Source organism: Coffea arabica, chromosome 2e (assembly GCF_036785885.1).
Source record: "Coffea arabica cultivar ET-39 chromosome 2e, Coffea Arabica ET-39 HiFi, whole genome shotgun sequence".
NCBI classification, from domain to species: Eukaryota; Viridiplantae; Streptophyta; class Magnoliopsida; order Gentianales; family Rubiaceae; genus Coffea; species Coffea arabica.
Window position 1 is genome coordinate 45,789,122 of NC_092313.1, and position 12,148 is coordinate 45,801,269.

The 12,148-nt window shown below is 34.8% G+C and overlaps 1 protein-coding gene across 2 annotated transcripts; it reads right to left on the bottom strand.

Moving 5' to 3' along the window:
- Positions 1–1,065: 1,065 nt before the first annotated feature.
- LOC113707289 (uncharacterized) lies at positions 1,066–11,325 on the bottom strand. 2 transcript variants are annotated; one of them, XM_027229545.2, is made up of 8 exons: positions 11,060–11,325; positions 8,294–8,578; positions 6,436–6,492; positions 6,140–6,349; positions 3,168–3,283; positions 2,920–3,017; positions 1,680–1,804; positions 1,066–1,567 (listed from the first exon to the last, which is right to left on the bottom strand). In XM_027229545.2, exons 1-8 carry the CDS (start codon positions 11,285–11,287, stop codon positions 1,406–1,408), a joined length of 1,281 nt encoding a protein of 426 aa, XP_027085346.1. In that variant the 5' UTR covers positions 11,288–11,325; the 3' UTR covers positions 1,066–1,405. The 2 variants fall into 2 exon arrangements, with proteins under 2 accessions (XP_027085346.1, XP_071936636.1); XM_072080535.1 differs by lacking the exon at positions 8,294–8,578.
- Positions 11,326–12,148: the final 823 nt, after the last annotated feature.

Genomic DNA, 12,148 nt, shown 5'->3' on the forward strand with positions numbered 1-12,148 from the left:
ATTAATTATTTAATTTTCTTCATTGCTTGCGACGGCACTAGAATTAGTTATATAATTGAATTCTTCTTCTTCATCTTTTTCCATTTCTTGTTGTCTATATTCTGCTCTAGTCCAATCATCCATGCATGCTTGAATTTCTAATGATTCTGGGATTAATCTCGACTGTGTCTCACTACTTTCTTAAACTTTCTTAATTCTGGGCTTAAAATTTAAACTTTCTTAAAACCTATTAAACACAACTAATTTTTTTCGAATTATCTCACTACTTATATTAATTATTTTTTAACGGTTCTGGAACCGGCGATTCTGATTCTGGTTCTATTTTTTAGAGAACCTGAACTGAAACCTTTATCCAAGGTTCTACCACGGTTCTGGATCCACAGATTTGGTTCCGGTTCTGGTCCGGTTCCAAACAGTCCGGTTCCTAGTTCCAAATTGAAGCATGGCCATGCGGCCCATGCCTAACTCCAACTCCAATACTCCAAGGCAAGCTCTGTTATTTTTTTTAATGCAAAATAGGCAAGTTCTATTATTGTTTTTCTTTAGAAGATTATTATTATGTTGTCAATATTTAATTATTCATTATTTAGAAGATAATTTTAAAAAAAAAAGTAAAATCACTTATCCTTTTCTAAATGGCAATAAATAATGATGTTTGTAATGTTTCGAATTTTGAATTTAAATTCATTATTTTTTTCTTCAGTTTTCATTGTTTGTATTCCTATGATTGTTAAACCCAAACAAAAATCCTGACTCCGTTTATGGCGACAATGGACTTTGGTGAGAATAGTTTGATAATGCACGCAAGTGACAGTGGGTTGATGTTTTAATAGCAATACTCTCTTTCAATAATTTATTAACGCGACCCATCAAAATGGTACATAGGTTCAATTGCACAGGCTACCTGCGGACCAAAATTATCCATAATCTTATTCCCAGTTACAGCATGTAATCTTCAGATTTTCCATTTTAGTTTTCAAAAGTTGAGTTTAATACAGCTGCACCATTTCAGAATTGCATAATAAAAAAGCACAATTGTAACTAGTGCAATCAAAACTCAGAACATTTCAGAGAAATGAAGGTAAATTGATCTCTTAATATTTTTGTTCAGTTGATCCAATGTACAATTTCCAAACAATTCGGCTGTACACCATACATGATGATCCTTTTACAAAAAGCATACTCAGTATACAAACTACATGGTCTATTACAAGTCTCTAGAACTATATACACTGCCCATCCAACTAAGAAGCGAGAATCGCAAACCTAAATATTCTTTTTTTCCTCAAGAACAACCAAAAAAAAAAAGTTAAAAAGGCAGCCTTGCAGTCTTTACCAGTTGTATCACCATAAACATGACATTCCTTGTACAGCATATGCTCAAGGAAATGATTTCAGCAAAAAATTACCAAGGTTCAGAGTTGTTGGAGAGGAAACTTGTGCGTTCTGAGGGTCTTGACCAATCCTCCTCCATCTTAATGAGCTCAAGGCGAATTATTAGTTTCTCTAGAGCTTCTTCCTCCAGATCACGGAAGGGATGGTATGATTTCTCCTGTTTGGAAGATTTCTGAAATAGGTAATAGATTAGTTGACAGATTCTCCTTTCATTTTGGCCATAGGGAGGTGGGGTTTAGAAAGTTGCCATTAATCATGCAGCTGACTAATAACGAGAACTGTACCTGTATATCCTGAAACAACTTGAGATACTGGAGTGCCATCTCATAAAACCCACAGTGGTAGAGGAGAACTCCATAGTCTCTGAGCTCTATTGGGTCAGTTTCAAGAAGGATAAGACGTTCACATGCTGAATACAAAGGAATAGTACTTAGAAGTAAGCCAAAACGTTTTAATTGGCAATTCTGATTCCAGAGAAACTTCAAATTTGAAGCTTAAGAAATGCTTCTAAGCAGTCAAGGACTTGATCATACAAAGAAAGGAGAGATTTACATAAGAAAAGGCTACCATCCTCATATATGAAATAAATTCTTATAGAACTTTCTCATTTTCCATGTTAGGCATAACGATAATATTCATATGTATGAGGGAAGGTAGAGGAAAAGAAATCAGGAATTACGGAGTTTTACTTATTTATCTTTTTTTTTTTAAGTTTTATCTGTCATCAAAACTGGTAATCCAGAATCTTATTTGTCTCATCATCAAATGTGCTAATCTGGTTGTCCATTATTCTAGCTTGTTCTTGAAATTGAAGAGCGTTTCTATTCACATTTGTGAAGTTCTGTTGACCACTTTATTCTCATTTGTTTACCTTCATCTTTCCACTGCAAGATATTCCCTCACTTCTTAGTTGATTTTCTACTCTATCCACAAGAATGCATGTGTTTCAAAAGATGCAGGAACTAGTTAAGTTTATTTAACTTCGTCGGGGCAAGTAACAGCTTAGGCCTTTTTTTTCTAACAAAGAAAAAAATATTTTAAAAATATAAAACGCCCCCAGAATGCTGATAAAAATAACGTGGAAACTTCTCTCCATATTGATAACCTATACATTCTGTACCTCGAACAATTGATTAAAGGATAAGATAAATAAATGATAAAATCTAAAGATCATAGATTCCTTTTGATGGAAATATACAGTAGTAATCTTCTATCAAAACAAGGTAGTGAAAACAGTAGGAAACAGGTTCTGGGATCTGAACCCCTTATGGGAGCATCACTATGAGCAGTGTTCAATTAAAAAACATACCTGCTCAATTATCATAGAGCTCTAAACCTTCTAACTGAGAACTCTCAGATTCCCACTCAAGTTCTTTAGAGGTCCCTAAAGAACTTGTTTTAACAACCATTGTGCTTTTAACTCCATTAACTTTGTAGTATTTGATATGTCACCTATCCTCTTGACCTAAGAACCAAGACCAGTTTAGAAAGCACTTTAAGATGAAAGCCAAAGAAGCCTCATACCAGCAAGTGCACGTCGCATATCCCCAAACCGAACACTAGTCCAAACACCTCGCAGTAGCCTATGCTGAGCAGCCTTTGCTGATGCAATCTTTAATGCACTGAATCAAACAAAACTAAAGCTTGAGGATGAGAAGGAAAATGGAATTTTGCAGGATTTCAGTCAAAGGATGCAAAATACCAAACCCTTCAACGCAAGGAAGTCTAAATTACATTGGATGGCAATGAAGTAGCAGAGGAAAAAATCGAACCTTTCTTCAACACTGTTGGACGTATCGCAATTAGCAGCTTGAGCTGCCCTAAAGAAAAGGCTCTTAGCAGGATCATGTTGAAAAGGCCAAAATGCATTTTTTAAGTCTTTCAAAATCTGCAAGCGAAACAGAACTAAACAACTGAATGCTCAATGTCCATATACATACTACAAGATTATATACAGTTTAAAATTGTAGCAGGGAACAGATTTTTTCCTCTCCTTTCAGATGAGTTACATTTGGACACATATAGATGAAATATTGCTTTATCAGAAGCAAAAGGCCACAAGTTTGTATACATGAGAATGTGAAATTAATGCGCGAATGCCCTTGAGGCCCCCCACATGAGAAGCGACAATAGAGATGCAAAGTAGTATTTCTTTGTCAGAAAGACCACATTTGCTTTTCCATGAAAATCTGAAGTTTATGTCAGAACTAGTAGGCAACTACGAGCAAGCCAAACCGCCTCCCGGGGGAGAAATGACAACAAAGGTTCAGATGCATATAAAACAGAAATTTTGTTGCATCATAAATGTGTTCAATTTGCAGATATCTCAACCAGAATCAGACTTCCTTAATTATGTCTTTATTCATAATTGTTTCCTGGCAGACTTTGATGATCCAGCTGATCAATGAATTTGAAACTTGTTATAAAACTTTACCCAAAAGCAAAAACAGTGGATTAAGGGTGAAAATCCACACAAATTACTTTCTTCCAGAGGTAGACCAATAAAAAATTAACCTGTTCTTTAGACTTTATGAAGTCTGAGAGATGGCACTCTAACCAGTGATAGATGCTAATGATTGCAAAAGCATATAATAGAGAATAAAAATGCTTGTGGTCCTTGGCATATACTAAGAGTGGACAGGACATTTGTCAGTAGTTCCTAGATATTTTGCTTCCATTAGAATCAGCGGAGGGTTAGATGAAGATCCTAGAGTAGGGGCAAATCTTGAATAATTCTTTTCAGCATACAATGGTAACAAGGGACAGAAAAGCCAGAAGTAATTTTAAGACAAATGCATAATCACTCAGACTTTGATGCTTCCAGATGACTGCATGATGCAGGAGCATATTAGATATTAGATTTTGTTAGTTATGCTTTGTGCCAACTGTTGAAGTAGTTTTAGAAATTGTTTAGTGTAGCTGATGCACAACTACTAGGCATGTGCCTCATTTGCCATAATTATCCATGACTGTTTAGGTCTCTCGCACAAACACTTGACGAAAAGTGGAGGAAAGTGGGGGAGCTAAATTGGCCAATAAAACTAAACTCCTGTCACTTTAGGGCAATAATATGTTTGGGGACGTAATAAGCATCCAGTCAGGGTACTGCAACCAGTAGTTTATACCACTAAATTACCTAAAGTTTTATCAGCTATCTTATCTTTTTTTTCTTTTTAATATGACAGTAGGGTCAGTTGGTAAGGAGATCAAGGCTTATCGGTCTCAGTTCAAATCAAATGACCCTGCTTGGGTCACTCTTTAACTTTACATACTTCCTATTCAAAGTGACTTGTACCTGTACTTACTAGGCTGTGGGAGTTTCTATTTCTTCTATCATCATGGTTTTGTTGTCATTCTGTGGCCTCTGCTTGCTGTAGATCTTTTACTAACATGCTGATTATAGGCCTTACTCATTTACAGCATCAAAGCAGAGGCTTTTTATTGATTATTGCAGTAGAAGTAGGAATCAATTCCAGGTTGGGTGACACTGTTTATTGATTGTCCCATGAGCTCTTGGGCTAGGATACGTATTTCTTTTAGCTTGAGACAATTGGTTATCTTAGAAGGGTTAGCTACGTCCCCTTGGGAACAATGAAGCAACTAACACCCTATCTCATACTCTGTATAATGAGATAGACATATTGCGAGATAATCTGCAACCTTAACGGCCCCCATACAGCCAGAAGCTAATTTCTTTCAAACATTTTGTTTTGTTTACTTCATCAATCCTAGTACTTCGTGCTGCTAGCTAAGATTCCCTTTTTATTTTCTGCACCGCTGTAGGAAGTCATGGTCTGGAACAAAATTTATATATTAAAGATACTTATTATCCCTTCTAAATATCACGTTTAAAGGTTCACTGTTTTTGATCCTTTCAGGCCATCACACAAGCATTTATCCATTCAAGTGCATTTTGCAATTATTCAGTTCTAACAGCATTTATACTTTTATACATCCTTTGATTTCCCTTCTACACATGAATTAAGAGCTTCAAACTCTTTGCTCCTTCATGTGCTTATGGGAGAAACTAGAGTTTCAGAAAAAATTTAACCACATCACCACAGTTTCAGAATAACAAAATTTTACATAATGCATAAGATGTATTTAAGGATGAGATAAAAATACAGCATGTTACTTAAGCAAATTAAAACAGGAGATGCAGGGGACTAGATTTGTCAGGGGAAGATGAATAAATTAAAATTACATCATTGGAAATTTCATTCTTTTAAAACTTTGACTCCTGTATGCCAGAACTTTGAAGAATAACAATGGTAGAGAAAGGCATAACTTCATATCACATGAATTCAAAAGGATTCATGAACTCGGGATATAAAAATTCAAAAATTGAATTGTACAGCTGAGACTCTTCTAGTTGAGTCAACTTCTGTACAACATTTTTTAAACAGTTAGATAGAAAGAGGTTACGAACTAATAAAATAAATTTAAGCCAAACATCTTTTGTGCGCATTTTGAGGTCCTGGAAAGTTTCGTTAGATGAAATTAAAAAGCGAACACATTTAAATGCCAGTATCTCAAATCATGTCACCATCCAGCCTAAAGAAAAGCATTGAAGCATCCAGTTTGATACAAACAGAGTTTTACGAAGCGTGAGAGACATATTATAACAAGTGAAGCAACCAAGCAGCATACTTAGCAAAACAGTATGAAGATGGCACTAGACCAACTCATTTGAAGGAAGCCCCTGTTCAAGACAAATTTAAGTGGGCAGCAGAAGATGAGTTACCTCCACCAATAAAGATTGGGATGTCATAATATGTAATTGATCACCCTCCCTGCTTTTCTGTTTGTGATAGCCTCTTGGAGAACTATGAGAATCGTGAGGGAAGAAAACCTCTACATCAAAATTCACCATACCCCACAAGCGAAGCATTTTTAGGACCTCTGAATATATAAGTGACAGCATAGAAGCCGAACCTGAACGATGAGTCAAAACCTGACCCAAACAATAATGATTAAGCAAAGCAACTTATGACATTCTTTAGCTTCGATCTAATTACTAAAGAAGGGAAAGACACATACTGAGTGCAGATACAGAGAACGCTGCTCCACTTGACTATGTTTAGATCTCTGAAAACCCTGAAAAAGAGATGAAGACTCTAAAATTAGCTGCAACTCTAGCTGGCTAAAAGGAAGCACCAAGAAGATAGCTATGTAATCAACAAACGCAATCTCAAATATTATACTTGCTTTGTAGAAAAGCAGAATGGAACTCAGTCATTCACTATCATTGTCTCCTAAATGCTCCAATTTCGACAGTAATGGAAATAATTTCAAAACCCAGCCAAAAGAGAAGAAAACGGACTGATTATATTCATCCTACAAACTTGAGAAATATAATGGGAATGTGCTCAACAGGTGAAAACTTGGAGAGGACTGACTTTTTTTTTTGTGATTATCAGGAAAGAGAGTGGAAAATCAAACAGCACAAGTTGGGCACAGGAGGTTTCTCCCTAGCATAACAACCACAATAAAGGGACATAATAATAGTTCCATAAGGTTCAGTAAAATGAAAACCAATAAGTGCATTTTTTTTCACAAGTTAAATGCAAATTATCATAAAATGATTATAAGACTGACAAAACATATAGTTGCAACACATAAAGAAAATGGAACATCATCTGGAGGACTAATTTTGAATTATGTAGCCTCTAAACCAGATTAGACCAAGGTGGTGTTTTCACCTTCAGCTCACAAAAAGTTTGACTGTAAACATACCAAACCAGCTGTACAAATTTAATATCTTGGTAGTCACTCTGCTACTGCAAATAAATCATGTACGATGTATATTGACAAACCGGTCAACAATTCTACAGGCACATAAAACATAGGCACACACACTCCTATGCATCTAAACAAACACAAATGGCAGACACGTACACAACCACATATAAATGTATTCACATTTACACAAACACATCAGTATGCATATCAGAATGTAGAGGATATATTTCGACAAACTACAAAATCCAACTCAAATGTAATGCAGAGGTAAAGATGTAACATGTAGGAATATTGAGTTTTTCTTTGGTATTATTTGGTTATTTCTATGAAATGGTTAGGCAAATGATTTTACAGATCATAGCTAAGGGCATTATTGCATCGGCATGCCTTACTACAATGCCCAATTTGGGCACTTTGCTTTTGTTTCATGAAGGCTTTTATGGAATTATAACTCCAATTTGAAGTTAATTCTTGTAAGGTTCACCCCGTAACCCCATATTGTAATTCTGATAAACTTCAGAATTAAAAATAGAACAGAATGTTGCAAATAGCCTAAATGCCAAGCAATTCAGAGATATGAATTATCCTAAAAGAAATTCTCCCCATATTTATAGTTCTCCCAAATTGGACAAATCTCCTGCAATAGATAAACTGTTCAGACCAATTACGAAAGGCATCATGTCATTCAAGTAGAATATCCAATTCCATTACAGAAGAATAGTTCTCTTTTAGTAGGATTCACCAAACAATGCAATAAGACGATTTTCGATGAATAGAGATATGAATAAGTTTGATATAGCAAGTTAAATAGGCAAACAAAAAGGCCCAAAAGAGTTATTTTGCATCTGGAATCCTATTTTGGGGTAAATACTAAAGGCAAGGTGGAAAAGGCAGATGGCATCAATGAAAGGCCTATTCTAGCAATTTCATTGACCTATATTCTGCATAAGACAAAATTCTGTGTTCTTGCCCCCAAGAATCTTCCAAGACTATTTATACTCCCAATAGGAGATTGGAAGATGTAAATATGAGCACATTTCTCTAATGTGACTAGATTAAATCCATACTGCACTGCCTTGTCATTGCAGTTTATGAACCAGAATGACACACAATCAACCTAGCTAAAGAAAACAGATAATATACCAAATAAACTTACTTTATCTACGTACAAGTATCTATCCAAACACTCAAGAAATTTCTCAGGCGGGTATCTGAAGGAAGAGCCATAGTGCGAGCAGTAGCCCATAGAAAGGTCATCCAATCTGTCAATAAAATCATCGACCGGAAGTGGAACAGAAGAATGTGATATGAGGGAGTCATCCTCCGCTGCCACATGAAGAGCTGTCTTCCCCAAATCAACCACTCTATTTATACTAATGCTAGTTTCTCTTTCCACGTCAGTTAATTTTTGAATCTGCTGGCAGAAACCATTCCTTGCTGCCTGTTGGCAGTTTATAATGCATCAGGTCAACAGAAGTCTAGAGCAACTATGAATTGAAAATAGAAAATACAAATATAAAAATCACATGGCATGTTAATGGGTCGGATCCAACACAAACACAACATATTTGGGTAGTGTTTGGGTTTAATTTCTCAAACCTAGATCCTACCCAAACCCAGATCTTATAAGAGAGTTAAGGGTCAGGGTAGGACCTGGTTTGGATCTCGGTTTTGGGTATGAATTAAAGAAAACCAGACCCTACCCAAACCCATGTATAAATAATATATATACGCACACATACATACATACATATACATATACATACACACACACACACACACATAAGTAAATTTATAAAATAATCTAATATTTTATGGCCATTAGACCAAATACAATAAGACTTCATAACTATTAGGTTAAAGAATACGCTCTTTGAGTTCATAATATTGCATTCAACTTCTTGAATGTTAATTTTATTATTTGAAAACAAAAATTGGATGGTATTTATTACTTTTTAACTCTATATATTTTCAAAATATTTTTACTCTAGTTCTTCACTGTATTTTTAGAAAAATACCCATCAATACCCATTGGAAACCTAAACCCATGAGGGTCCATGTTTGGATTTACTTTTTCATATCCATAAGGATCTAGGTTTGGATCTAGGTGTAGGTCTAGGTCTAACTAAATTTAATGGATCTAGATCTGAATCAGAGGGATCCAATCCAAACCCTACCCATTAACATAGCTAATCAAATCAAACATGTACTACAATAAAATGGACATAAAGCAGACAAAAAAGAAATTGAGAAAAAATGCCCAAGGTAAAGGGGATGAAAACTGAAACAAGAAACATAAACAACTTCCTAACATCAAAAGTCAACTTTAGGGTTTATTATCTCTATAATTTTGATGCATACTGCTTAATTCTTCCTACATTATTCTCGCACTTCTAGGCAACACGAAATTGATAACTTTGAAGTGGTTTAGACTTTGATTGTCCCTTTCTTTTATTTCTTTTAGAAGAATGATGTCTAAATTGCTAATAGCATAAGTTAACAAGTTTGACTTAGCATAATGCAGTTTGCTTTAAGTTGAGTGCACAATGAAGGGAGAAGAAACAATCACATAATCCTTCTTCCTATGTCTTAATTGAACTTAGACAAGACATGTATTTCATACTTATTTTACATAACTACAAATTTGGCATGCTAATAATCTGTTTGTGACATCCTCTTCGCACTTTTGAACCCAAAGACGAGAAAACAAGCCTCTTCACAGCAACAATGAGATTCATAGGATGTAAGAGTTGCTCAGCATGTCATTCTTATTGCTCTTAACTTCAAAAACTTTTAAACAACTTTAGCATTCAACTCGTATTGTCATAAAATTATGATAATACAATTGTCAACCCACAATTAGAAATGTAAAAGCCATAATTATCTACTTGTACTACAGACTTGGACACAAACTTCCCAAGTTCTGCCAAAGATGAAGTGAAGGAAAATGACATATGACTACTAAGCAACATCCAAGACAATTTCCGTCATGTGATGTCTCATACTACACCCTTCATTCTCCTCTTGGTTCCACAGCCAAAGTTTACAATGACTAATGTTATAGAATGTGATTCTCTTATACAGGATTTAATTTTCAAGAACCCGTTTCACAAGGATTATCTTCTAGAACACAGTATTAGCAAGCTTTGAATGTATTCAATAGATTAGGTATAACGCAAGGAAAGCCACATACTATTACAAAATATTTTACATATCTCATTGGGCAGTCAAACCCACCACATAGGAGTGTCAATCAACTCTCAAACTGTGAGCTCATAAGCCGTTGGTACCACTCTCTCATATACGTCATTTTACGATCTCTTTGTGACGGCTGGGTCTTGACTTAGCTGCCGAACTGACCTAATGAAATTATAGACGTGGCCAGAGGGGGTCAATCTTATATTAATCAGGGAGCGCTGTCCAACAAAAAAATCATTAGTTTTGAATCCTTGTATTCTGTCCGAGTAAGCAACTCAAAATTCCTATAGTTGAATTTCATCTCTGAGAGAGTAAACTGGCGAAAGGGCTAAGGCAATGTTTGGTTCTCTACCAGAATTGCACTTGTTACCTATTGAAATGTAGCCTTATATGAATATGATACAATTCCAATTCCAATCTAATCAAATCCTGGCAGAGAAGCAAAGAAATCCATTGTAATTTTCAAAACCTCACGAGGTAATAATAAGAATTTGAATGTAATTTTAATACAAAAAAAAAACAGATGATAATTTGTTCAATCTTCGAAATTCCAAAAGAGCTTTATCAATTGTAATAATTCCAAACCGGCTGGTCGATTAAAACAAACCAAGAACTACTACGGTATTTAAAAAAAAAAAGGCACCAAATTACAACATCAAAATTGATAAATAGATGAATAAAAAGTTCGGTTATGAAAAAGCCATTGAAAACAGGAAATACATACTCGGGCATGCGTGGTGTCCAGGCCAGAAGATTGAAGGGCGTCATGAAGAACAAATTTGAGATCATTCGCTGGTAACGAAAATTTACAATATGCCGGGCGTCTTCTGGCGCTGCTACTGCATTGAGATTTATTTGGCGATTTTGAAGACTCTGCAGAATATGGCGTTGATGACAAAAGATTGAAAGTCCCAGCGATCCACGGAGAACTACCCATTCCAGCACCACTCATCTCTCTCCCCCTTGTTTAGCCTGCTGGGAATGATAACCCCTTTTATTTCGGGATAATATCAGAAACCTTGAGGTTTCTTCTAATATTACTTGGCACCCTTGAGGTTTTGAAAATATCATTTACCTCCCTTAATAATTGTAAATAGACTATATTAACCGTAACTTGATATATAATTGACATATCAAATAAATGGAAGTCAAAGAATTAAAATAAATAAATAAAAGTCCTTTTCTTCTCTTTATCCTTTCTCCAACATTCTCCCTTACTCATTTTTTGGATCACTATGCGATTTTTTATTTGTAAATTATAGTAAATTGAATTTTATTTATCTTTTATTTTTTGTGATTGTGATATATGAGGTATTGTAGACACCAAATTTTTGGTGTAATTTCATTTTTTAGTTTTTTATTTGTCGTGTTCATTTTTTAGTTTTTAGTTTCCAGTTTTATTTTTTATTTTTAAGTTTTATCATAGAATTTGTTGAAAAGGGAAAAGAAAAAGCATTCAAAAAATATGATTTAGTCGTTTGTAATTTAAATTCAATGCTTTCTTGGAAAAAATGAAAAAATGAAAAATGAAACAAAAAAGATGGAAAAATGGCCATTTTTGTTGTTTTTAGTTGTTTAGTTTTTTAAATTATTTTCATTATTATTATTATTATTATTACTTGGTTTTTGTCAATTTGTTTTTATTATTATTTATATTTTATCATTTCTGTATTTATTAAGTTGAAAGTTAAAAAAAAAAAAAGGAAAAGTGAAAACGCGCAGCATGAAGGCTGCGTTTTTGCCGCAGCTTGCAAGTGAACTTTGGGGAGCTCCTTAGCTGCAAATTTCAGAGGAAGTGGCTGAGGTTTTTAGG